Here is a 26,685-nt window from a genome sequence, read left to right as displayed (position 1 = left end):
TCCCCACTCCCATCTTCCCTGGGGAGACCACGGGGCGCTTTCTCTTGCCCTCCACCCTTGGAGAGACATCGGGGACATCTCGGGCTTTGGATTCCTTGGTTTGCAACTCCCCAAGTGCTTAGCTGGGCTGGGTTCTGCTTCGGTTGGCTGGCGTTTGGCGCTCTCATCTAGCGCTTCCCTTTGAAATCTACCCCCTCCTTTTTTTTTTTTTTTTTTTTTTTTTTTTTTTTTTTAAACCAGGTATGATGATGTCAAACGTGATGCTGATGCTACAGTTACAGACACGGCCCCTGCTGGCGCAGCCTCTCTGATTTTCTCTCCCTCTCCGCGTCCAGCGCTGGGCTTTTTCAGACAAGTGCATCTCCTAACCAGGTCACATTTCAGCCGCGACCCACTATCCGTCTGTCACCGGAGTCAGACCGCAGGAGGAGGGCGGAAGAAGACGACGGCGTTTGCTTCTCCGACCGCGGGGTGGGAGGAAGGACATTAAAATACTGCAGAAGTCAAGACCCCCCCCCCCCCCCCCCGAGGTCGGACCCTGACCACGATGCGCGCCCCGGGCTGCGGGCGGCTGGTGCTGCCGCTGCTGCTCCTCGCCGCGGCCGCCCTGGCGGAAGGCGACGCCAAAGGGCTCAAGGAGGGCGAGACCCCCGGCAATTTCATGGAGGACGAGCAATGGCTGTCGTCCATCTCGCAGTACAGCGGCAAGATCAAGCACTGGAACCGCTTCCGAGACGTGAGTCTGCAGGGCCGCGAGGGCCGGGGGCGCGGGTCTGGGAAGGAAGGCTCGGAGCAGAGCCCCGGGCGCCGGAGCGGCGGCTGCACGTCGCAGCGACCCGCTCCGCAGCCCGGGCGGCTGACCGCACCGAGAGTAAACAACGTGCACCCACCCGGCTCCCGCCGGCCGTCGCCGGGACGGCTCGGCGCCCCCTCCCCGAGGCCCCCGGGCCCAGGACACCAAGCCCCACAACCACCCAGGGCGAGTCCTGGGCAAGGAGTTGCTCCAGGGGCGCGCGCTCCAGACGCTGTCTCCACTGCAGGCCGGGCGCGGAGAGGGGCGCGGGATGCAATGGGGGTGCAGGACGGGAGGGGTGGGGGCCCCGGCTGCGGCTGAACCCCCGACCAGCTCCCCCCCCCCCTTTTTTTTTTTTTTGGTGGCAAAAAAAAGGAGGCCCCCAGGCCTGCCCCCAGCCGGGTGGATGCTGCAGGCTCCACATACGGGGCACTGCAGAAGGGGCAGGTCTGGGTGCGGCCGGGAAGGTAGCGTCGTCTTGTGCGAGTGCCCTCTGTTCCCACCTTGGGCTTTGGGGGAGGGAGGACAGAGGGGAGAGAGCCCTTGGTTGGGGCTTTGAGTTGGGGTTGGGGGGGGGGGTCCTAGCAATCCTCATTAGGCGACATGGTGAAAGGCGTGTCCATGACTGGGGGCGGGTGACAGCAGTCGAAAACAGCCGAGCCCACCTTTGGGTGGCCACCAGAGCCAGGTCTGGGGTCCCCATGCAGGGTGGCGCGAACTCATGGAGGCTGGTTTTCCAGGACCAACCTTTCGTGGGGGAGCCGGGCCCAGAGTAGGTAGCGGCTCCCATCCAGAAGGAAGACTGCGGAGCCCGGTGGCCTTGAAAAACCAGAGGGGAGGGCCCAAGAGCTGGATCTGGGGTCTCTTCGCGGACGCCTGCCCGAACCCTGGCTTAACCTTGGGCCGAACTTAGCCTGGTGGGGGTTGGGGAGGCGGCTGCGGACTGACTGGCGCTGGCGTTGCTGCAGCACTTTGTTTACGGGCACCTGTAGATTGGAGGGGAAACCAGAGGCTGCGTTCCCAGAAGGGGGAAGTTGGGGCGAGGGGGGCGGGGGCGGAGAGCAGAGGGAGTGGCTGGGACCCAGAGAAGGGGGGGCGGGGTGTGAGGTGGAGGATGGGCCCGGATGCAGATGCACCAGAGGAGAACGCTGGTCCTGGCCACCTAGTGCTCTCAGATGGCTCTAATGTGACCCCGGTTCTTGCTTTTCATTTGCCACATTCCCTCATCAGACCCACCTGGTACAACACTGACCACACCGGTGACCTTTCTCATCTTCTCTTAAATTGTGAGCGTCCAGAAGTTCCTTAGAAATGTGTTTAAAACACACATGCTTCATATGATCTCCAGCCAAATGATGGAAAGAGGCAGAGATAAGGATTTTTTTGTTATGGTGAGAGAAGTGCCGGTTTCTCTTCAAAGTCTAGGGTAGGTTGTAATTCATCAGAAAGAATCGCATTCAGCCAGGTGCTGGGGCAGAGTGGCCAGGGCCCCAGAGCAGGTAGTTTGCCCCTCCTACGGCTGATCCAGCCAAGGGAGGCAGGACCCTCAGCGAGGCCTTTTCCGAGGCCCCTGCAGGCCCAGCACAGATTAGCTGCAACCGCCTGCCGCTGCCTGGGAAGCAGCCCCACGGCGGCAGCAGCAGCGAGGGGGCGGCCGCAGGCTGGTCCATCCCAAATCCACGTGTCACTGGTCCAGGCCTCCCTCTGACTCGCTGGCTGTTTGATCTTCCAAAGTGAGACTGGTGAAGGTCAGAGGGAAAAGAAATGCTTAATCAGAACAGTAAAGGTGTAAAAATAAAGATGCCTCCCCATCTCCCTTCCTCCACCTGCTTCCAATAGCCAACTCTGTAGGTGAGGATAAATGACTGACTGCTTGGCCCCCTGACACAAGGCTGCCCACCTGTCTCCCTGTACTGGTGCCAATCACTTCCTCCTTCCTCCAATGCTTATCACAGGAAAGGCAGCAGATTTGAAATTCTGCAGGAGCTGACCCCATAGGGTCCCTGGAAAGCTTTAGGGCATGTATTAATTTGGGTGGCCTCAGGCTTTTATAGTGTCCTCTAAAACACCTTTTAAGGTAGCCTTGGCTTTGGGAAGACAGAATCAGGGAGAGGAGGACAAAGAAAGCTAGGCAGGAGGGTCTGGCTCTGGAGTTCCACTGGCAGCTTCTGCAGAAGGGCAGGAGGCTGCTAGCTCAGAGCCACTGCATTGCACAACTCTAGAGGTGCCACAGTATGAATGGCGCCCCCTGGAGTTGTGCAGTGCTCAGACCTTCCACAGGGACTGTGCCACCACTATAGACTCTTCTCATCCCTCTTCTGTTAGTAGAGGCCCCGCTTCATACTCTAAAGCCTGAAGCCCCTCTAGTTGTTCACAGTAACATAGGGCTTTATATACCTTTCATCAGGCCAGCTTTCCTGAAAATATGCCCCTTGGATCCTCAAAGGATCCTGGCATCGCCAGGTCGAACCAGAACCTAGTTCATAACCACAAAATGGCGCAGCCCCCCCCCCCCCCGTTTTCCCTCAGTAGAAGGGAAGCAAGCGGGAGGAGTGGAATGTTGTTGGGGAATAGGATGGAGGAGTCAGTACGGAAGGTGAGGGACAGGTCTCATTAAATGCTGTTGACTGAACTGAGGGGAGAAGACTCAGGGAATCACGTGGAAGAGGTCAGGAGGATGAAGAAGAGGAAGAAAGCGTGGGCAGTTGCTGCAACATAGAATTGGCCTGAGCTGGTTAGAAGGGAGTTCAGTTTCGAATTCTTTCTCTGAGCACTAGGATTATAGGGAGGCAGGATTTACCAGCAGAGTAATCCTCGCCTCCAGTGGGTGCAGGGCTCTCGCATCCTGTGCTTGGGTAGATTTCCTCTAATGCCCAGTGCCTTGCTGCCAGGGAGGAGAGAACGTCATGCCAGAGGAGAGGAGGAGGTTGGGATCTAGCTGTGCTCTACCCTAGGCAGGCCTGGGCTTTTCAGAGGCTTGCTCCCCAGTGCTATTATCTCCAGATTCCCTCCCTGCAGAACTGGGTGGGATTTGACTACAGGTCTCGGAATAGAGCATCCAAGGCCTCATAGATAGAGATGGACACGTGAGAGGAGGCAGGCCCATTACACAGCATTCTTCCCGGCGGGCTCCAAGAGCCTGGCTGGGCAGCACTGAGTGTTCTTTTTCTTCTTGGCTCTTCTCTACTTTGTACTCCACCTCCATTAAACTTTAATGATATTTATGGGCGTCTAGCACAGTGCTCGGCCCCCAGGAGGCATGCAGTTAACTAAGGTACCTTGAATCACCGATTGTGGTGAGTGCTTACATCTGCCAGTCCCTGCAGTAAACACTTGATCTGCATTGCCTCTCATGCCCCTTAACATCCCGTAACATCCCGTGAGCTATTTATCATTCTTTGTGATGCACCCATTCTATGGTTGAAGAAACGCCCCCGCACAGAGAAGTTAAGGAATGTAACTTACCCAGGGGTTGAATAGCTGGTAAGTGGTAGAGCTGGGATTTGAATCCAGGTCATCTGATTAAAATCTGCTTTTAGGGAAACTCTAGGCCTAACCCTTAGTGAAAAATGGGAAGAAAGAAGTCTCCCCTAGTTTGTGCCCTGTGAGCCTTCAAGGTTGCCCTGGGCTGGAGCCGCTCCTCCTAGGAAGAGGGGGGCAAAGCCCTCAGTGTCTTCAGTAGCCTGCCACCAGCTTGCTCCCCACCCCATGACCTAGTGAGACCCGAAAGGCGAGGCAGGAGTGCAGTATGCTAAGAGAGCTCCGGCCTGGGAGTTGGAAGGCCCGGGTTCAGGTTCTGACGTTGCCACTGGCTGGCCAAATGATGCCAGGTCCGTCCCATCCCCTCTCTGAGCTTTGGTTCAGGCTGGGAGGCTAAAACGAATGTGTAAGCATGGAGGCATCTTGTCAGAGGGCTGCAGGGCACCCCGTTTCAGGCACTCTCCAGCCCCGTCAAAAACTGCCAGATGGATCATCATTTCTGTGCCCCCGTCCCCATGAGAAAGACTTTGATGTATGCTCACTCACTCACTCGTTCGCTGCAGATCTGAGCACCAACCCTGTGCCAGGGGCTTCACCTGATCCTGGGAGCTGGCTCAGGGAAGTCATGCCTGCTGGTTACTCATGATTCTCACTGTTTTATGACCACCAAGTAAGCCAGTAACAGGTTTTAGCCACAAAGGGGCTCCCTTATCACCACCCCTCCCCTCTCCCCACTCCATACACCTAAATCGATGCAAGTGTGGGAATGAGCTGCACAGGTGTTTGTGAATAAGTGTGGGTGTGTGAGAAGAACCCCAAACTGGGTCAGAATGGATTCCATAATTGGGATTTGGGGATGGGAGGGTAGGTCCTTTCCTGGCCTCCTTCCGCATTCTGATTTTGAATCCTCTCCCAACTGGTGGGGCTGGCATCTCCCAGAGCCTCGTCAGCATGGTGAGGGGCACTTGAACACCCGGCGGGGCTCCAAGCCTTGGGAAGAGAGGGAGAGAAGAGCACTCTTTGCCTGGAGAGGCTGTCGTATGGTCCTCTCATCTTCCAGGGAGGCTAAAGAGGGTGGAAGATCAACACCACCCCCTCCCATTCTCCAGAAGGTCAGAAGTCTGTCTAGAGGAGCAGAAGAGTGCTATCCTGCCCCAAGGGCCCAGGGAGAACACTCAGCCTGTCTTCCTCATGGGAGGACAGAACTAGCTGTGTGACCTTGCGAGAGCTCCTTCCCGTTTCTAGCCCTTGATTTTCCCATTGGTTTAATGGGCTGGCTAACAGAAGCATCTACAGAGCTCTTATCATTCTTTGACTCTAGGAGGATGGCACCAGAGTCAGTCAACAGCCCCTTCACCCGAAGATGTACCCCACCCACCCCCTTCCGCCTCTCCCACGAGCTGGGCAGCACAGTCTTTGGGTTGAGGGAAGGGATTTTCTCTTTGCTCCAGAGGAAGTATCTGTGACCAGAGCAGGGTAGGGTTTGCATTAGCCAGAGACAGAGAAACCTGAGAAATGGGGCCTTAATGATATCTTGGGGCAAATACCAGGAGGTAGTCCTACGCCCCTGTGTATGTTTCCCTGCAGGTGTAACATGGGTCTTCTTCGGGTTGTAAACAGGGAAACTGTATGCCTAGGCCTAGGCCTGGATACACCGCTGTACCTTACCTTGGTGGGCAGACCTAGGCCCACCTACAGGCTATGGGGTGCTGTGGTTCTTGACATGCGACAGCCTCTTAGCTCCTAAGGGCTCAGCCAGAGTTCATTTGCGGGTATAGCCCCTTCCTCAGGCTTCCCACGGTATTTATTGGTCATAAATTCATTTGGCACATGTTGGCACTGCCTCACGATATCACCTCCACTGTGGGCTTGTATCTCAAAAGTCCTCCCGCCGGCCTTTTAAATGTGTGTTTATCACGTTCCTCCCACGGTTAAACTCCTGAGGGCAGGATCTGGGGACAGACTGCTTGCACACCTTACCCCCCTGTCCTCCGGGGGGCTGTGCACACAGTAGGTGCTCAGTGTAGATGTATGCATTGTGGAATGTGCCAGAAAGGATCTCAGCTAACTCGTCCTGTGAGCCACCCTCCTCACCGTCCTCTCTGGGTAGCAGCATGGTGGGTGCTGGGGCTCTGGGCTGAGCCATGTTGCTTATCTGGGGAGTTCTCTTCCTCTTTCTGGACCCTGGAAGGTTGAGGCAGTCCAACTAGAACCCTGGCACCCTGACTCTCCAATGATTCATTTGGAGGAGAAGGGAGTGCATGATGCCTTGAAGGCAGATTGTCCTTCAGCCCCTGTGTCTGTGGGCCTGGACCTGGCTGATGCCAGCCTCACCCTTTCAGCCTCCTCCGCATCCTCAGTATGCCTCCAGAGCAGTCCATCCACCTGTCAGACCCTGGAGCAGCTAAGCACAGGACTCTCGCAGGCAGGGCACAGGTTCCCCACGGCAGGACCTCCTGCCCCCCCCCCCCCCCCCCCCCAGCTCTCTTCCCTGACATCAGAAAAGATGTCAAGGCTTCACTCAGCTAGACGGATAAGCCAGGCCTGGCCAGTGTCTTACCTCTACCTGAAGGACGCCCTCTGGCTCTTCCCCTGCTCCCTTGTTCCCTTGTAGGAGTCTGAACTTCAGGCTCTTTCCCCTCTATTCTCAGAGCTCTCAGCTTGGAAGAGCTGGGGGAGCAGAACCATGGAGCCTCAGTGGCTCTAAAGCACAAGCTCCCACATTTTACAGATGGAGATGCAGACCCAGAGAGGTGCAGGCACCTGAGAACCCTTCTCCCCTCTCAGCCCCGTGTTCTTTCCTCACACCATGCCTGTGTTTCCTTGGGGAGTAAATCCTGTCTCCACTCATGTTCCAGAAGGGAAATCGAGGTCTTGAGGCAGCTCAGAATAGAATTTCCAACCCCCTCTCCCTTGCACCCCGCCCCTGTCCTCTCTGCCCTTTATGGACCCCTGGGGCTGCCGCCTAGAACCAGAAACCCAAGGGCGGGGGTGTGGCTGTGATGCCCAGAGCAGTGGAGAGGTCAAGCCCGTGGAGTGCGGGCACGGGTGCTTGCATACCTGCGGCCAGGTGGAGCCCTTGGCATGCTGGGAGTGATAAGCACATTTTGGCCCTGCAAGGAAATTCCTCCAAGGGGAGAAGGGGTGGAGGCCGAGAGTCTCACAGATGCCTGTCTCCTTCTGTTTGCTCAGGCCGAATACGTAGCCCCTGCCACTCCCTCTGAGAGAGGAACAAATATTTAATGACTGCTCCTGTTTTCACAGCCTCCACAGGGCAGGCACTGCCCCCTCAAGATGCCTCCTGCCTGGGTATGTGACGCAGGAGTCGGTATTCGGCTGAGAAGGAGCCTAGATGGTCCGCACTGGGCCCCTCCTCACTCCTTTCTGGGTCCCTCACTCAGTGCTCCTCTGGCTGTTTGTAGGGGTGGGGGGCGGTGGGAGGAGGCCCCAGCCACAAGTGCCCCCCCCCCCTCCTGGGCCTTCTCCTGGGGACTGGGCTTCATCGGAGGCTCCCTTGCCTGAGGAATGAGGCAAAAATAGTGCTGGGCACCGGGCCTTTTGGAGGTTGAGAGGGGCCTGGCCCACTTACATTTTTAGAGGTTCTCGATCTATTAAAAAATGAAGAAATGCCCTAACAAGGTTACAGAAGTTGTGCTGTATTTAAAGTCTCACGATGGACATCTTTCTGTCCTGTTCGTGTGCCTCTGTGCCTCTGCCTTGTTTGGTGACAATATCCAAAGTCTATATTTGAGGCCCCCCCCCCCGTGACCGTGAGACCCAAAAGCGCCTCTGCCCCCCTCCACTCCCACTGGAACCCTGGCTTCAGTGGTCCTGTTTCGTGGCTTTTGAAAGTGCAGTGCTCCGCAGTTTCTGAAGTCCTCTGAGACGTTGTGCTGGGTGCCCCCGCAGCTCAGGGTGGAAGGCAAGGGAGCCTGCCCATTTTACGGACATAGAGGTGGGCTACGGGGAGGGCAGTATTCCAGCAGGCTGTCTTGCTGGCAGTCAGAGGCAAGGCCAGGCGGGAGCCCGGTGCCCTGATTCCACGTTGGGGGGGGGGGGGTGGGCGTCAGGCTCCCCATCACACTCTGATGCAGAGGCAGGTGGAGATTTGCCCAGGTGCTTTTTAGCCCAATACATCGGGACCCCGGGGGCTGCTCTTCTTCTGCTACATTCACTGTTGTGTCCCGTCTCCCTCACCAGATGGAGAGGCTGGGAGAGATTGGGTTAATTCAAGCTGTGAAGTGAGCGGGTGATTTGGGTGCTAATTAAAATGACAGGAAGTAAACAGCGCTTGGAAACACCCAGCATGCGCCCCCTAAGCCCGGCTAGGCCTGCGCACATACCACCAGCTCTCCCCCAGCTTGGCACAGTGGGCCCTGTCTCCATGGCAACCGAGCTGAGCCGCAGAGATCAAAGCAGGAGATGGGTTAGCTCCAAACCAGCAGAACCGGGGGCTTATGAAGGGGTTTGTGGGAAGCGCCTGAAGAAGACTGGGTCCAGGTGTCTCTCCCCACCCTTGCCAGCCCCTCCTCTGGCTACAGGACTCCCCGTCTAGGGGTTGAAGTGGAGCTGATGTGGTGGGAGGAACCATCCATGAGCTGGGATTGGGCCTCCAGGTCCAGCCCCTGGCCTGGGACTTTCCTCACCTGCTAAAGTTTATGGGTTTACGGAGCGGTATGGAGTCCTGGTTAGAGGGGCATGGATTCTGGAATCCCAGTTCTGGGGGGTGGGGGGAGGGGTGCCAGTACCCTGCTGTGCAATTGATATGGGATCCTGCGTAAGTCACTTAACCTCTCCAAGCCTCGATTTTATCGTCTAGAAACAGGGATAATAATAGTAATTTTCTCTCAGGGTTGTTGTAACGAGTAAGTACCTGAGCCGATGATATAAGGTGCTTAGCACAATGCCTGCCAAGTGGTAATTGCTGAAAAGATATTAGCTGTTATTAGCAGTATTTTTACTATGTGCTAGGTGCTGGGCATAGACAGGTGACTTTTATAAGGTGTCTGCCCTCAAGGAACTGGCCATCTAAATAGGGCAGAAGCAAGGGCATCCCTTGGTGTAACTGTACCAGCTGCAGTTGGCCCGAAGGAAAACTAGCTATGGGGCCAGGTTAGGGAAGATGATGGCCGAGTCGGGCTTTGAAAGAAGAATAGAAATCCTGGGGCCGGATGCAAACACACATCCCACTTGGGGAAGGAGGCTATGCCGAGGTCCGGCCATGCTGAAGCATCGGCTGAAAGGACATGGGGCTGGTGTAGCCAGGAACAGATCGAGAGAAGGCTTTCTTCTGTAGGTGACCGGGAACGGTGAGGATTTTTAAATACAGTATTTATTGTAGTTTTTTCCCTTCATTAGAAAGTAAAACATGTTCACTGGGGTGCCTGGCTGGCTCAGTTGGTTGAACACGTGACTCTTGATTTCGGGATTGTGAGTTCAAGCTCCACACTGGGCATAGAGCTTACGTAAAAAATAAAAAAAAAAAAAATTAAATTAAAAAGAAAAAAGTGGGGCACTTGGGTGGCAAAGTCAGTTAAGCATTCCATCTCTTTTTTTATTAAAAAAACTTTTAAATGTTTATTTATTTATTTATTTATTTTTTTAATTTTTTTTTTTTTCAACGCTTATTTATTTTTGGGACAGAGAGAGACAGAGCATGAACGGGGGAGGGGCAGAGAGAGAGGGAGACACAGAATCGGAAACAGGCTCCAGGCTCTGAGCCATCAGCCCAGAGCCCGACGCGGGGCTCGAACTCCCGGACCGCGAGATCGTGACCTGGCTGAAGTCGGACGCTTAACCGACTGCGCCACCCAGGCGCCCCTAATGTTTATTTATTTTTAAGAGAGAGGAGCAGAGAAAGAGAGAGAGAGAAAGGGAGACACAGAATCTGAAGCAGGCTTCAGGCTCTGAGCTGTCAGCACAGAGCCTGACACGGGGCTCAAATCATGACCTGAGCTGAAGTCAGACGCTTATCCAACTGAGCCACCCAGGTGCCCCAAGGCATTCCATCTCTTGATCTCAGCTTAGGTCTTAATCTCAGGGTCATGAGTTTAAGCCCCAAACTGGGTGTGAAGCCTACTTAAAAAAAATGTTTTGGGGCGCCCGGTGGTTCAGTCGGTCGAGCGTCTGACTTCAGCTCAGGTCATGATCTCACGGTTCGTGGGTTCGAGCCCCGCGTCAGGCTCTGTGCTGACAGCTCAGAGCCTGGAGCCTGTTTCAGATTCTGTATCTCCCTCCCTCTGCCCCTTCCCCGCTCATGCCCTGTCTCTCTCTGTCTCGAAAATAAATAAACATTGTTTTTAATGTTTTTAAGTGAAAAAGAAAAAAAAAATAAAACATGTTCACATTGTAGAAATTTTGGAAACTTGGAAAAAAGCAGAAAGATGCCAAAATCCTTTGTATTCCTATCCCCCAGAGCAAACCATGTTAACATTTTGCTACAAATCCTTTTTACCTACTAACCTTTAGGATTCTTTTTCAAAATGAGAACGAAGTATATATTCAGTGAAGAGTTTTAAGGAGGGAGAGATGTGGTCAGAATTGTGTCTGGAAGGACCCCTGTTGCTGTGGCCGTGTCGAGGACAAACGGTGGGAGACCCGCCGGGGACGTGGCAGCGACTGAGGCTGGGGTTGCCAAGGTGGGACAGGGGCATGGTGGGGAGGAAGGCAGGCTGGAGACAGCGGGTGAGGTGGACAGGATGTGCAGATGATAAGCATGGCCTTTGCCTTGCTCTCGTAAACTTGGCGAGGGTGCCGTGATGTGCACGCCACGGGAGAAGGCGGAGAGCCCGGGTTCCCGTGAGTCAGCCTGTGCCTGGCGCACTGAGCATCTGCTTTGTGTGTGGCGCCCTCAGAGGGAGGGAGTAGCTGCTCTTTTTCCTCCCCGAGGCCCTACGTTACGGGCGACAACGCCAGAGGAGATGAGGACAGCATTAGACCCAACGTGCAGAGCTGGAAGGACCCTACCTTGGAGAGCTGCTCAGCACCAGTGAGGGCTCTACCAGAGCCAGCCCACCCATAGGGCATTTTAACATGTTCGGAAGGTGGTTCTAATGCGCAGCCATTGCTGAGACCCACATGGCACAGAGGAGGACCCTTAACCCCGAGGATGCTCAGGGAGCCAAGCTTAGAGCAGTCTCCGAGCCCAAAGGCCTCCCTACCTCTTCTGCACCCCCTTCTCAGTGCAAGACTGTTCCTCTCTCAGTGAGCGAGGCCTCGCCTACGCACGTCGGGTCGTCCGAGGGGTCCTGACCCGGCTGTTCCTCTGTCTTCTGGCCCTTGGCTGGCTGCCCTGCCTCCCTGGGCCTCAGTTTCCTCCTTTTTTATGGGGTTGATCCTATTGGTCCTGCCGGTTTCTCAGGATCGTGAGGGTAGAAGGAAGACAGTTACATAAAACTATTTGGAGAGGACGTAATTTGAAAGCACCGTGAAATACAAGTCGTGGTGCACTTGTACATTCCAAAAGTTCTTCCACAGGTCTGCTCTGTGCTGAGCACCGCTGGGCGCAGGGGTGGTCACGGCTGCTGAAATCAACCGGGTAAAATAGACGTGCTCTTCCTTTGCCCAGAAATGTGGATCTCAGCCCAGGACCCACCTTCCCTCTGGCCTGGCCCTCGCTCCAGAGCACTGGGCAGGGGCTCTTCGGAATCCTTGTTTCTCGGGGGAGGACATGATAGATCAGCAGCAAAGCCGGGACAGCACCAGGCCCCCTGTTTCCTGAGATGACCCTAGTGCCTTTATGAGGCCATTTGTCACAACTGCTAATAAGCCCACTTGGGTGCCATAAATAGACACCATTGCACTGAAAGGCATTATTCACACTTACCAACAAACACCTCCTTTTCAGCGTATAGATTGTGCCAGCCCACACCCAACCTCAGGGTCCCCTGAGTATATCCCTGGGCTCTGCCCCTGTGCCACCCACAGGACCCCATCACCCTTCCCCAAGGGATGCCCCAGGGTGATTCTCCTCACACTCCACTGGTCTCTGCTGTCCCTGGGGGCTGGGGGGAGAGCTCTGTCTCCTCACTTGCAGGGGCTCCTCATGGGACCTCTCCCTGCTCCTTTTCTGCTCCTCTGCCCAGAGTCCTTGGTCTCTTGTTCTGCTATAACAGCTTTTATTAGTTGAGTGCTTTCTGGACACCGAGCGCCCCTCAGACACCATCTTTAATCTCTGAGTGGTCCCAGGAGATGGGTGCTGGGCTCCTAAAGGTCAAGGCGCTTGCCCACGGTGTGCTGCTAAGGGGAGTATGGGGACTGTGTGACCCTGGGGCCCTCTCTCTCTCTCATCCCCCTCTCTAGCTGGCGGCTCCCACTCTCCTGGGAGCGAAGGCTGCTTAGACATGGGCGGCAGGCAGGAACAGGCAGAGTGAAGGGTACGGAGAGAGAGAAGGGTACAGAGGAGATGGACAAAAATGCACAGAAACACCCATGAAGGCAATACAGGTAGCACAGAGCTAGCACAGCCAGGCCCTCGTGGGGAGAGGTCTGCTGGTCTCTCTCCCTCCCCTTGCCCCCAGCCCCCCCTCACCTTCTCTGTCTGTGTGGAAGAGGCAGGAGGGCCAAGCCCGAGGGAGGGCCTTGGCACCCAAGTGGGAAAACTGGGGGCTGCTCACAGAAGTGGGCTTTGTTAACCTTGTTTCTGGATAAAAACCATCTGGCATTGGGTGAGCTGCCTCGAAGTGTCCTTGTTTCCTTGCACGCCCAGCATGCGCTGTTACCTACACGTGTGTGCCTGCGAACACACGCTCACAGACGGGACCTGCACACCAGCACATACACACGCTACAAATGTGTGCCTGCGAGGGCGCACGCGTGCACCCAGGGCCCTCGTGAATGCACACGCGTGTGCAGAAGCACATACACAGGCATACACTTGGCCTCGGCCCCTTCCTGGCCTTCGCCCAGGAGGCCATGTTGATAAGGGCCCTCGCCCCTGCCTGGTGCCCTGATGCTTGGCAGCTTCCAGAGTCAGTGGCCTCAAAGCCCTGGGGCTTTCAAAGCACTTGTGGGTGCTTGTTGCTGCCTCCATGTAGCTGCCCTCTAGTGCGGGAACCCCATGCCCTCTTCTCCAGGCCTGCCAAGGGTCTGGCCCCTCCCCACCCGCACCCCCACCCCGCAGCGTGGCCTCTGTCTTCCATCCCTGCACAGCTCTGATCTTTGGGTGGATGGGACTCAGGATGAAGGGTGCGGCTGCACGTGGCTTCTCATGCCCCTTCGCCCCCCAGCTCCAGAGCCCCATCCAGAGGAGGCCAGCAGCTGGCTCCGTGATGTTGCCAGCCTGCGGTCCCAAGAAGCCGTCTCCCCGCCTGCCTGCCGGAGCTTCCACCAGGAGCGCCTTGGGAGCTGTTTGCTGGTTTCAGCAGCTGCCTCTGCCCCACAGGGGCTAGTGGGGAAACCGAAAGGAGTTGGGGATTTTGTGCCAGTGAGCTTAGGCCGGGCGGGAGATGCTCTGCCTTGGCCACGGTAGATCCGTGGGCCCAGGGAGGCCCTTGTGGCTGGAGCAGAGTGAGGGGCTATCTCCCTGTGCCTTAGGTCTTGGAGACTGTGTGCTGTAGCCAAAAGAGAGGTCTGTGCTGGGTGCAGGAGACCTGGGTTCTAAGACAATGGGATCTGGGATGGGTCATGTCCTGTCTCTGGGCCGTCCAACCTCTCCTGCAAATAGAGGGGGCTCGGCCAGATGACGTCAGCAGGCTTTCTCAGGACCCTGGAATCTGAGGATTTGCAGCTGGACCAGGGTAACCAAGGAAAACATTGACATCGGGAAGGACCACAGCCCCCCTTTCTCTCAGTGCACCATCTAAACACTATAGGAAAGTCAGAACTTGAGTGAAAACAGTCTCTGTGCAGTGGAAGAGAGGCCCTCCCTCTTGCCCCACTCACATGGTAGCTGGTGGCAGGGTTGGGGACTACCAAGGGAAAGACCCTGGCTGAGGGAGAGAGTGGCATTTCTGGGACACTTAGGGCACAGGTGTGAGAATCACTGGTCCTGGGCACTATGGGTCCCTTAGACATCTGTCTGATGGTCAGGCCAGGGCAATGGAGAGATGGGGCCTTGCCCTTTCAAAGCCTCACCTCTAGTGCTCCTAAAGCCAGCCCTGAGTGGGCCCAGGCCTTAAGCTCCCTGTAGTGAAGACATAGGAATACTGTCCTCCAATTGAAGGCCATAGAGCTTAGAGAACTGTATAGTAATCAAAGACCATTGCCCAGCACCCACGGTCACATGAGGAGGCCTGAGCGCACTGGGACCACATGGTCTAAGGGTGGGCATCACACTAAAATCCCCATCTCCCCTTCTCTCCTCCTGCTCCATTTCCCGTGATCTGCTGCTGCTGCTTCTGGATCCCCAGGAGGTAGAGGTAAGTACCCCCCGGGGTCTCTCTGTGGTCTCTCTGCAGCCCTGCACCCCACCCTCCTCTCCTTTCCCTCTACACCCTCTCCCTGCACCGCCCAGCATGGGATGGAGGGGTAAAGAATATAAGGGAGAGGCCAGAGGGATTCTGGAAATGGGTTTGGGGGGATAGAATTCTGGGAGAGGCAGCTAGCAGGGCCCGGGTCTGGGCAGCCCCTGGGGTGACAGCAATTAGCTTGGGGGAGCAGTGTCCCAGCCCTCTTCCCTCTTGGCCCTGGAGTTGAGCCTTGCCTCTAGGATGTAAATCTTAGCCCTTCCCTTCTTCCTTACCCCTGTGTCCTTCCTTAGGATGACTACATCAAGAGCTGGGAGGACAATCAGCAAGGAGATGAAGGTAACGTGCCCCTCCCAGGTGAGGGAATATGACTGATACTCCTGAAGATAAGAGGGCACATCCCGACCATGGCCTTGGGGGTTCTGTGGCGGCCAGGCCCTGATGGCAGTTGAGCTGAGGAGCTCTGGTTATCAGGACTACTGGAGAGAGGAGCTTCCCAGCTCGGAAGTGGGGCTGGGGGTCCCTGGGCTCTCTGGCATTGATTTCTAGGTGACCTATATTCTGGCCCTGTGTCCTTGCAGCCCTAGACACCACCAAGGACCCCTGCCAGAAGGTCAAGTGCAGCCGTCACAAGGTGTGCATTGCCCAGGGCTACCAGCGGGCCATGTGCATCAGCCGCAAGAAGCTGGAGCACAGGTGAGGGGCTTGGGGAGGTGGCGGTTTTTGGGGCATTGCTTAAATAGCAAGGGCCTGCCTGATTGTCTCCTATGTGGTAAGTTATCTATTGCTGCAAAACAAACTTCCCCAAAACTTAGTGCTTAAGACAACAAATGTATTATCTCACATGGTTTCTGAGGGTCAAGAATCTAAAAATGGTTCCGTTGGGTGGTTCTGGCTCAGGGTCTGTCATGAGATACAGTCAAGATGCTGACTGGGGCTGCATCATCTGAAGGCTGGATTGGGGCTGGAGGATCCACTTCCAAGCTTGCTCGCGTGCCTATTGGTTCTAGTCATACGGACCTCTCCATAAGGATGCTTGAGTGTTCTCAGAACGTGGCAGCCGGCTTCCCCTAAGTGAGGCGTGTAAAAGAGAGAGAACAAGGAGGAAGCCACAATGTCACTTATGATCTAGTCTCAGAAATCATACATTGTTACTTCTGCTACTTCTCTTTATCAGGAGTGAGTCTCTAGGGGAAGGGAATTAGACTCCATCTTTTGAAGGGAGAGTGTCAAATAACCTGTGGACATATTTTAAAACCACCACACTGTATGAGATCAATCACCAAGCAGTGTGGGACTCAGGGAAAGTCATATCTCTTCTCTGGGACTCAGTGTCCATATCCATAAGACAAGTAGGTTGGTCCAGATGGCTTAAGGTTCCTTCCAGCTCTGACATGCAATGACTTAATGAAATATTTACGGTTGTAGCTTCTGAGGCTTGCAGAGGAGGGAAAGGTATTAGCTCTGTCCCAAGGACAACACCTGCCAGGATCCAAGACCCCTGGAAAAGGTCCCATTTCCCTCCCCTTTCTCCAGGAATCCCGGTTTCTATGTGAACTCTTTCATAGAAGAGTTTGTAAATGTTGGTGAATAACTCAAAGACAGAACCCTTGGTGGCCAAACAAAACGAGTCTATGGGCCAGACGTGGCCTGTGGGCCATCAGTTTGCAACCTCTGATAAATCTTGCAGTCGGCCCTGGGGTTGCTGCCTGAAGGCCCTGTTGGACTCAGTGACCACAGGAAAGGGGAAGCCATGGGTCTGTCCCCTGCCCGGTTGGCTCCACCCTTATAAGCTGGAGGAGGGTCTAGCTGGGGGTGACGGAGAGGGTGGGCCGGGGCAGGGAGGAGGCCACATGTGCTACAGATTGCAAGGGCTAGCTTCTTGTTAGAACCGGTCTCTCGAACCTTCCCTTTGCGTGTCCCTCTCTCATTTTTGCCTCCATCCCTGTGCCTTCCCCACCCCTGTCCTCCTGTAGGATCAAGCAACCTGCCCTGAAGCTCCCTGGAAACAAAGACACCATCTGTAAGCCCTGTCACATGGCCCCGCTCGCCTCCGTCTGCGGCTCTGACGGCCACACTTACAGCTCAGTGGTGAGGACCCCAGGCCCCGGGGGTGGGGGTGGGGGTGGGGGGTTACACCTGAAGCCACAGGGAGCAGAGAGGACGACTCGACCAGGGCCTCCTGTGGGGCTCCCGGTGCTGAAACAGAGCCGGAAGTGCTTGGTCGGTGCATTAAGCGTGGCTGACCATAGAAGGGTCACCTGAGCCCTGGGCTAGGGCTGCCTGAGAGTCCCAGCCAGACCCTGCCCCTGGCCTTAGGCAGATGCAGGTAGGCAGTGGGGCTTGGAGGACATAGGTGATCAAGTAACTGCAAGTCAGAGTAAGTGAGGTGAGGTCCTCAAGAAAGTACCCAGGGCTCTGGAACGAAGGAGATGTGTCATCCAGTCGTCAGGGGTGACGGATGGATCTTTCCACAGGCATATTCCCACCTGGAGGGCATGGTGTTCACTAGCAAGCACCAGGCACTCTGGGGCAGGAGGAAATAATCCTCCATGAGACAACCATGTGGGAGGGAGTGGCGACGGTTGTGGGGGGGGGGGGCGGAATGGATCCCTACCTTACAGGATTTCTATGTGGGTTAAATGAGACCTTTGTGAAAGCATCTTATAAACTTTAAAGTACCATAGAAATGCAGGTGCTCGCTGTGACTGCTTCTGCTAGGGACCAGGAGGTGGTAGTTGTTTGGTTTTTGGAGGGCACTGTCAGCCAGGGTTGGGTTCTTGGGCTTAGGAACCCTTTTGGGGTGAGATGCAGATTTAAGAGTCACGCGCTATGGGTGATGATTGAAGCTGGGGAGGGGTGAGGCCGCCGGGAGAGGAGAAGGAAGAGAGAGAGAATAAGCCAGAGGCTGAGGGCAGAAGGTACACTGAGGAGGCGGGAGGGATACAAAGGATCCCAGTGAGCTGACAGAGGGAGGGGGTGGAGGACAAGAGTGCTGTTGCACAGCCCAAGGACAGAGCAAGATTTGGGCAGGAAGCTGTGGTCTGAGGGTCATGGCGGTAAATAGTAAGGAGGGAGAGATCATCAGGACGTCAGGCTTGCATCCCAGCCCCACGGCCTTGGACACATTACTGGGCCTCTCTGAGCTTCCATGTTCTCTGCTGAGCACGAGAGACAGAATTCCTCCCTCGCGGAGCTGGGAGAGAATCTAAAACACTATGACCGCTTCTTAGTAGCCATCATCTCACGGGGATAAGCCAGACACGACAAAGGAAAACACTTTCAGGGCCAGGAGTGGATGCGACCCTCTCCGAGGCTGGCTTCAGCAAACAGCTGTGGCAGAGGGTTTTTAGTAAAGGCTGGGGGAATTAGCAGATGTTAGCAGATAGCTGGCAGCTTTTGTCCAGAGCTGAGCAAAGCCCCCCGGAGGTAACTGTGCAGAGACCATTGAGGGAGGGGCCAGCAGTCAGTTCCCCAGGGACTGAGGGACTGTGGTGAGAAGGAAGATAGGCCAGAAGGCAAGGAGGCAGTGGCAACAGGCAGCTAAATAGAGGGGTGTGAGGGGATGGGGTTGGGGGTACGGGGAGACTGGTGTCCTGGGAAAGATAACTGTGCAGAGAGATTAAGCTAGTGCAGACCAGGGTTCATGGGAGCCTTTGAATCCCTGGGAGGCCCCTTCCAGGGCCTTCAGCCCCCTCACACTGTGGACCTGTGGCTTCCCAGAGGGACCAGCAGGGCTAGCCCTCCAGGCTATTCATGGGGACTGTCCCTCCTGTCAAAAATGGGGAAGACAGCTGTGGCTGCCTGGTAGGCTGGAAGGACCCCCAGCTACAAGGACCCACGGGTGAGCCCCGCCATCACGCAGCCTGACCTTTCTTCCCGTGCAGTGTAAGCTGGAGCAGCAGGCCTGCCTGAGCAGCAAGCAGCTGACCGTGAGATGCGAGGGCCCCTGCCCCTGCCCCACAGAGCAGACCTCCCCGTCCACCACCGATGGCAAGCCAGGTAATGAAGAGTGCTGGGCCACAGCCAGGCTGGGGGAGGCCTCACTGCCAGCGTCTCCTGGGACGTCTCCTTCAGGGCTCAGGGATGGCCAGAGCAGGAAGGGAGAAGTGGCAAAAACAGGGACCTGCGGGGCTGGGGCGCTTGGGGCTCGGGTATAGGGAGCAGGTGCTGTGTGTTCTCAGTGCCAGGGACTGCGGGGGGAGGAAGACGAGGGGTGATTTCTCCCCTTCCCCCTTAACCACTGCCCAGCCTCTGGCCTGTCGGGCAGCATCCCAAAGTGAGATCGTGCTGTGCTTCGCCCCCACCTTCACCCCTGCCCGTTTCTCCCCCTCCTACCGACTACAGAGACCTGCACAGGTCAAGACCTGGCTGACCTGGGGGACCGGCTGCGGGACTGGTTCCAGCTCCTTCATGAGAACGCCAAGCAAAATGGCTCTGCCAGCAGCGGGGCCAGCCTGGCCGGTAGTACAGAAGCTTCTTGCTGTGCCTGGGAGCGGGGAGGGCAATGGGGAGGCAGGGGTGCACTGAGCCAGCCTGCCTTGTGTTACCTCCTGCCAGACCCTGAGCCTCAAAAAGGGCCTAACCCTGGAACAAGGGGAGGTAGGCTGCAACTTGGCAGGAGGGGTTCAGGTTAGCGAATAGGAAGAACTTCTCGACGAGTGTGGAAGGATCTTAAACCCTGAAATGGGTAGCCACGGGAAGGCGGGAAATTCTCTTCCCTGAAGGGCTCCCCAAACAGGGTTTTGAATAGCTCAGGTACAGTCCTGTGTAGAGGCAGGGGGACTGACCTTCGGCCGTTCTTGAGTGTCTCACTCCCACGGTTACAATCTGAGCTGCCCTGACCCTTCCCCTGAATAGATGGAGAAGGGATGGGTGGACAGGTGGATGAAATGGCTTACCTTGAGCGTGACCTAACCGTGGCCTTCTCCCCAGGGCTGGACAAGAGCCTGGGAGCCAGCTGCAAGGATTCCATTGGCTGGATGTTCTCCAAGCTGGACACCAGTGCAGACCTCTTCCTGGACCAGACAGAGCTGGCGGCCATCAACCTGGACAAGTACGAGGTCTGCATCCGTCCCTTCTTCAATTCCTGCGACACCTACAAGGACGGCCGTGTCTCCACCGCTGAGTGGTGCTTCTGCTTCTGGAGGGAGAGTGAGTGTGGCGCCTCGCTGGCCCCGGCCCCCTGCCCCCCTTCCAGTTCACCTGCCTCCTGCTCCCTCCAGTGCCATGTCTGTCAGAGCCCGGGAAACCAATGCTTTAACTCCATTCCTTGTCAAGCTCCTCGGTGATCCAGATTTTGTGGGTCCTGGAGCACGTGCCCTTTGGGAAAGTAAAAACTACAAATGTCAAATTTCCAAGCCCCCTCGGGGCCTTGGAGGGAACTGATGGATCCTAAAGCTGAAGCCATATTGCCTTCTTTAGTGGTTCCACTTCTGGGAGTGTCTCACATTACTTGCTCCCAATCTGTGATCGTGTAGGTGACCATCAGCCTTAGAGATAGGACATCATTTGCTAGGTTTTTATATTCGGAACCAGAGCTGGACATGTGCTTAGAGGTCACCGAGGCCAAGTGGCAACCATCACCAGTGGGGAAACTGAGGTTCCAAGGGGTTGGCTGACCTGCTGGCCCGGAGGTAGGGAAGGCCCTGGTGCTCTGCCTCTGGTGTTCTGCCTGGTTGGTGGGAGTTCAGCATCCACGGCCTGAGGCCAAGCCTTCCACTAGGGCTCCACCATAGGCCGGTTTGGGACTCTGGGCCAGTCACTGAATCTTTCCAAATTCAGTTTCTTCATCAGATCTAGGAGACTGTTGTGAGGGTGAATGGAGAAAATCTGCGTGCAGAGCACCGTGTAAATCACAAATCCATCTGCCAGAGTGAAGTGCCTCGATCACTTTTAGCGGCCCTCCTGCCCAGTCTTCCTGCTCTCTGCCTTGCCCCAGCACATTCACCTTCCAAGCCTGGGAAACTCACTCTGTCGGTCCTATACAGCAGCCTCTTTGCGTAGGAGGCAGAGAATGATCTCATTTTACAACCAGCCAGGCCTCTAGTTGGGAAGGGCTAGGGACTTCTCAATGTCACAGGCAAGTTAGATTTGGCTGCTGTTATTCTCAGGCTTCTGTCTAACCTTGGGCCTTTCCCCCTGGGGAATCTGTGCCTTCCACCTCCTCTTCTGAATCCTGCACCCTGATTCCATGAGTTCCCAGCATCCTCAGAGAACCCCGGGCCTCTCGGGGCACCACGGCCCATGCCACAGCCAGGGAATGGCCTCCCCCAGTTGGAGTCTCCATGCTTTTTTTTTATACTGAAGAGCCCCTTTGTCGGTTTTCAGGACCTTAGAGGGATCAGTGCATTCCACTACCACTGTGGGGCTTCCCCAAATCAAAGCCTGGGTATTTTCATCTTGCAGAGCCTCCTGCCTGGGCTTCTAAGCCTTGGGGGCCTCTCATGAGTCCCACGAGCACCATGGGATGGCCCCCAGCAGAGGCTGCTTTTCTCCCCACAGAGCCTCCCTGCCTAGAGGAGCTGGAGCGCATCCAGATCCAGGAAGCTTCCAGGAAGAAGCCAGGTGAGGGGGTTGAGCTGGGCTCAGAGAAGGAGGCAGGGGAGGGCCGCCCCAGGGACCCCCTGAGGTGCAGGGACTCCTGCTCCTGGGCATTATGGAAGACATTGAACCCAGAGGAGGCCCTGGCCTAGGAAGACAGGAAAGGGAACTCCCTTCCTGTTCTTATCCTCGTGGTGGGACAGGGTCTCCCAACCAGCCCCACGATAAGTGTGTTTTAAGCACTAATTTTGTGCCCATACGTTCTGGAGCTGGAGGGTGGGATACAGAAGGTTTAATTCATTTCAGCAGGGGTATGTGCAAACTCAGGCGAGCCGCCTCCATAGCAGATGTTCACGTAGGCAGCAAATACTTAGGCGCCAGCCCCAGAGAGACGGCAGTAGACCTGGCCCAGGTGATGGGCAAAACAGACTTGGTCCCTGGCCTCATAAAGCACACAGGTTATTTGGGAAAACAACACACAATTGACACACCAAAAAGATAGCACTACCGACTGTAGCTTGCGGAAGTATGGTGCCAAGGGAGAGCACAGTGGGTAGAAATTAGCCTGGGGGTCTGCAAAGACCTCTGTGGGGAGCCGGTCTTCAAAGGAAGACCTGAGGGATGAGAATGAGCCAGCCCAGGGTGGGGAAAAGCTCAAGGATCTTGGGAAACAGTGAGAAAGGCGCCCCCACGGGCGGATGGTGGTGGCTGAGGGGACAGAGGGCCAAGGGGCCCCATAGTTAATTGGGCCCATGGCATCAGTGCCCATGGGACCAAGTGCTGGAACCACCCCACGAAGCCTTGTTGACCGAGAGCCCAGTGGCCTTTGGGGACGGGTGTTAGTGCTACTTCCTCCAGGAAGCCACGCTCTTTCCTGCTGGCAGCACCCCTCTCTGGTCTGTGTTCCCTGAGTGTGCTCGCTGGGCCTCCAGGTGCCCATCCTGTGGTGCCTGGAATTGTCATTTCTACGTGGGTCTCACCCGCATCCCCCAAGGGGCAGAGTCTCTGTCTGGGTCGGTGCTCTCAGAAGAAGTCTGTTGAGTGGACAGAGGAGGCGCACTTCTAGAGCCTGAGGGAAAATGCATGGGCCCTGAGGCTGAGGGGAGAAGCCTGGGCACTGCCGGAGAGGACAGCCAGGCTAGAGGAGCTGCTGCAGGATATAGGGGGTGTTGAGCACTGTGACATCAGGGAGGCGGATTTTCTCGGACCCCGTGAGTCGAGCCAGAAGAAATGCTGGGCGTCCCACCCTGGACGTCCGGCCTTGTCGGGTGGCTGGTACCTGGGGTGGCTGGGCTCTGGTGGGGTCTGGACCCTTGCCGCTCATGCCCAGGGCTCCAGGGCCACGTCTCCAAAGAGCTCACACCCCAGCGCGTCTGCTCTGACCCTGCTGGGCCCTGTCACCTTCAGGAGTCTTCATCCCGAGCTGTGATGAGGACGGCTACTACGAGAAGACGCAGTGTGACCAGAGCAGTGGTGAATGCTGGTGTGCGGACCAGCTGGGCCAGGAGCTGCCAGGCACGCGCGTCCACGGCACCCCCGCCTGCGGTAAGGGCCGGGCGGCAGCATGGGACCCTCTGACCTGCACCTGGGAGGGCTTGTGGGGCGCCCGCCAGCAGGGAGGAGGGCTGGCCGGCAGGGTCCTGACCTGCCCCTCGGCTCGTTCACTTCACAGACGAGATCCTGAGCTTCTCAGGGGACTTTGGGAGTGGTGTCGGCTGGGAGGACGAGGAGGAGAAGGAGACAGAGGAAGCAGGCGAGGAGGCCGAGGAGGAGGAGGGCGAGGCGGGCGAGGCGGATGATGGAGGCTACATCTGGTAGAGCCGTGGCAGGCCAGGGTGCCGACGGCCGGGGGAGACGGGCCAGCAGAGACCTGGACAGAAGCGGGCGGCTTATGAATGGATCCGGAAAATACAGCTGGAAGGACCCTGGCTCCAACGGGGAGGACTGGGTGTGTGAGTGTGCATGGCACGCGTGTGGCACGTATGGCCAGGACGTGTGAATGTGTGTGTGTGTGCGTGTAGCATGCGCTGACAAACGTGTCCTTGGTCCACGCTGCTCCAAAGACCTCCTTGTAGCTGTTTTCTTTCCATTTACTGTTGGTTTTAAATACACATCCACACACGTATACCACAAGGTCAAAATCGATGAAATGAGATGCTCCCTGCCGCGTCCCAAGCCCCATTCGGGCCCGTCCTGACACCCTTGGGTTGCCCTACCTGGGGTTCCTTGTCTTGATTGCTAATCTTGGCTCAACCAGCCCTGCCTTCTCCTACCCTTGCCTGCCCTCTCCCTCCCTGCTTTTTAGGGGTCCCCATTGCAGAGGGGAGGGAGGGCGGGGAGCTGTCTGCTGTCTGAAGTCCTCCTAAGGCTGGGCCAGTTTGGCTGTGACACTCCCGCCACCCTCAGATGACGTGGGCTGGGCCACCTACTACAGTGAGCCCTTTCTCTTCACCGGGTTCCCTGGCCCTGCAGAAACTCTCCTCTCCTAACCCAAGCCTGAGTGACCGAGGGTGGCTGAGGCAGAGAGGCAGGGGCAGGGGGTGGCCTTGCCAAGCTGCTGGGCGGGGAGCAGAGTGAGGAGGAAGGAAAAGGGGCCCAGGGTGAGTCTGCCTTTGCAGATCTGGCGGGAGCTCTGAAAAGCGGAGGCAGGGTAGCCCTGAGAGCCAAACCCTGGAGCAGCTGGGCCCCTCTCCGTGGGCCTCAGGTGGGGGCCTGGTCTGGGCTGCTCCCTTGGAGGCAGTGGGCAGTGGTTACACAGGTGGGTTCCGCCTGGCCTTGTGCCCCCGGTCCGCTCCGGGAGCCTGAGGATCAGGGAGCAGGTGAATAGGCCGGGTCTTGGCCAGGTGTGCACCCACCTCCTCGCTGCCCCCTTAATAGATGCTCCTCTCCCATCCAGGCCAGTGGAAAGGTCGTTCCTGAGACCTGGGGAAGGAGAAGCAGAGAAAAGTTCCACTTGCCATGACTTTTCTCCATCTCTCCTTAAGACAGAGGCGCCAGGCCCATTTCCATCCCCTCTCCTCCCAACACCAGGGGTTACCCTCTGACCATTCTGAGGGTCCCCTGAGGCCGCTCTAGTGGAGGGGCTTCTCCAAGCTCTGAAGTGTTCAGAGGTTGTGAAGTCGGAGGGGATAGGACTAGGGCAACCAGAATCTGAAGCCATGCCTCCCTGTCCCCCCAAATCTCCGTATCAGGTGGGAGCCCGGATGGATGAAACCATGCCCCATGGCATGACGCAACCGTGTTTTGTTCTAATCTGTCCCGTTCTCCCTGTTGAAGCAAATTCCTTAACACCTTCGTTGAAGAGTTTCCAACCTGGATCTGGGCCTCTCATGCCCTTCTGTGCGCAGTGAGCACAGTGTGTGTGTGTGTGTGTGTGTGTGTGTGTGTGTACGAGAGTCTAGGGGCCGTCCCTGGGGGCCTGGGATGTGAGGAAGGGTGCCTGTGTGCTGGGCGGGCAGCAGGTGTGGTGTCCCCCCGGCATGGCTCCCTGGGCAAGGCTCCAGCCTGTGCCTGCCAGCTCTGCAGCATCTGCTGTGTCTGTCGGACCTCATGGAAGAACCTCACCTAGTCTGCCCCTTTTACTGCACCCCGGAATCGACATCTTCCAAGTTTTCTCTTGGGGAAAATAGTGAAACTGCAGTTAGCCCCATGAACCCCGCTTCTCATTCCACAGCACAGCAGCACGATTCTGGTCGTGAAGGTGTCACGCTGTTCCAGAGCCAGCCCCCACCCCCGCCCCCGCCCCGCATCCCCATCCCGTCTCCCTAGCCCCCTCCCTGTCCTCCCACCTTCTCCCTCTGGCCCCGGCTCAGTTCAGGGAACTGCCCTCTGCCCTCTGAGCAGGCCACCCCTCTCTCACTCGGAGCTACTTGAAGCTTCCCAGAGCTCTCGCTAGGTATGGAGTCTGTCTGTCTCTTCCCTCTGCCCCAGCTGAGGCTTCCAGAACTGTTGCTGGGAGTGGCTGTTGAGGAGGCTGGGGCGTTCCCGGGTGGGGACGGGTGGGGAGGAAGGGGCACCCCTGTCTCACTGTTGCCCTCCCCTCCTCGGGGCACGTGCTCTCTCTGTCTCTGGGTCTTCTGACTGTGCACGTTTCTTATGACCTTGTAAATATGTTGTAGAAAGAAAGCAAAAGGCGCTGAACTAGACCCTGGTGGGACTCAGGGGTCCCACCTTGCCCTGTCTCTGAAGCCCCCACACTGCTTTTCACCCCACTCTCTGAGACTGAGGCCCCCCAAAGCTAGACGAAGCAGCTTGTTCCCAGTGGGTCGACAGCCTCCAAGTGACTTATCACACAAGCTGTAGGTCTTCTCGCGAACAAGGTTGCAAGGTGGCCCTTCCTTGGCTCCTCGGATTCATGCCCTTGACCGAGCTACCTGCTACCGGCCCCTCCCATGTCCTTCTACTGGGATATCCTCTCTCCCCTGGGTTAGGCGGGCAGTGGCGTTAGGGCTCTGTTGAAAAGAGCTCAGCCAAAATTTAAGAGCAGTTTCTTGTCTGGCCCTGGAGCTGCCCTTGGCCACCCCAGGCGTCCTCACCCGTGGGCGCTGGGAGAGATAGGAACGCCTAAGATGGGGGGAGTTGGAGTTGGAGAGAACAAATGTGCCTTGAGAGACCACTCAGAGGGTTCAGGGTGATGGGGAAGGAGGCATGGCGTCTGAGCTCAGGAAGGAGGAAGAGGAAGGTGAAGTTGATGAGGGCACCATGGGGCATCATGACTGCCCCCGATTGTCCTGCTGGTGCTGTGACCAACATGTGGTCAGTGGTCACACTTCCTTCCCCACGCTGTCCCCCTGGTGTCAGTGGCCACCCCCGCACCTTTCATGAGCTCTGTCTGCTTCCAGCTTCACCTCTGAGTGGGTGGAGTCCATGGGACCCGCGCCGGAATCTTCCATTTCACCAAAGCCTCACCTCAGCCCTTGGGGAAGACGAATGGCTAATGTACTGGCACCCAGCACCATTGTGAGGCTGTGGGCTGGCGGGGGGGGGTGGGGCACAGGGAAGAGACACTGGGGGCACAAAAAGAGACGGGAGACATCCCGAGGAAGTCCCAAGCAGAGCAAACTGCTTTATAGCCTGAAGCCTACTTAAATTGTGTTATGTGCAATAACTGAGCTTAGAGTTAAGAATTGTGTTCAAGTGCTTGGATTTCCGTCTGTATATTTAAGTGCTGAAATCGTATCTTTCAGTAATTTTAGATGTCTTAAAAAAATCGAAAAACAAAGTGTTAGACCGTGTGTGTGCATTGATGGGCACTCAAGCGTCCCGTGAGTCACCCCACCCTCTCCCTTTCCCCTGTGTCCCCAGCCCCTCACCCCCAGCACCCCCTCCACTTGGGGACCCCGCCTCGTGTTGTCTCTATCTGCCTATTACTCAGCCTAAGGAAACAAGTACACCCCACACATGCATAAAGGAAATCAAATGTTATTTTTAAGAAAACAGAAAATAAAAACTTTATAAACACCA

At 56.5% G+C, this 26,685-nt stretch overlaps 1 protein-coding gene across 1 annotated transcript; it reads left to right on the top strand.

The window, feature by feature from the left end:
• The first annotated feature begins 255 nt into the window (after positions 1-255).
• On the top strand, positions 256-26,685 carry SPOCK2 (SPARC (osteonectin), cwcv and kazal like domains proteoglycan 2). Its single transcript, XM_047825354.1, has 11 exons — positions 256-736; positions 14,623-14,631; positions 14,973-15,018; positions 15,261-15,375; positions 16,656-16,770; positions 18,567-18,681; positions 19,027-19,143; positions 19,615-19,833; positions 21,184-21,246; positions 22,630-22,767; positions 22,895-26,685. Exons 1-11 carry the CDS (start codon positions 548-550, stop codon positions 23,038-23,040), a joined length of 1,272 nt encoding a protein of 423 aa, XP_047681310.1. The 5' UTR covers positions 256-547; the 3' UTR covers positions 23,041-26,685.

Source organism: Prionailurus viverrinus, chromosome D2 (genome assembly GCF_022837055.1).
Source record: "Prionailurus viverrinus isolate Anna chromosome D2, UM_Priviv_1.0, whole genome shotgun sequence".
Lineage (NCBI taxonomy): Eukaryota > Metazoa > Chordata > Mammalia > Carnivora > Felidae > Prionailurus > Prionailurus viverrinus.
The sequence above is the reverse complement of the archived record's forward strand: the minus strand, read 5'-3'. Positions and strand labels throughout refer to the sequence as shown.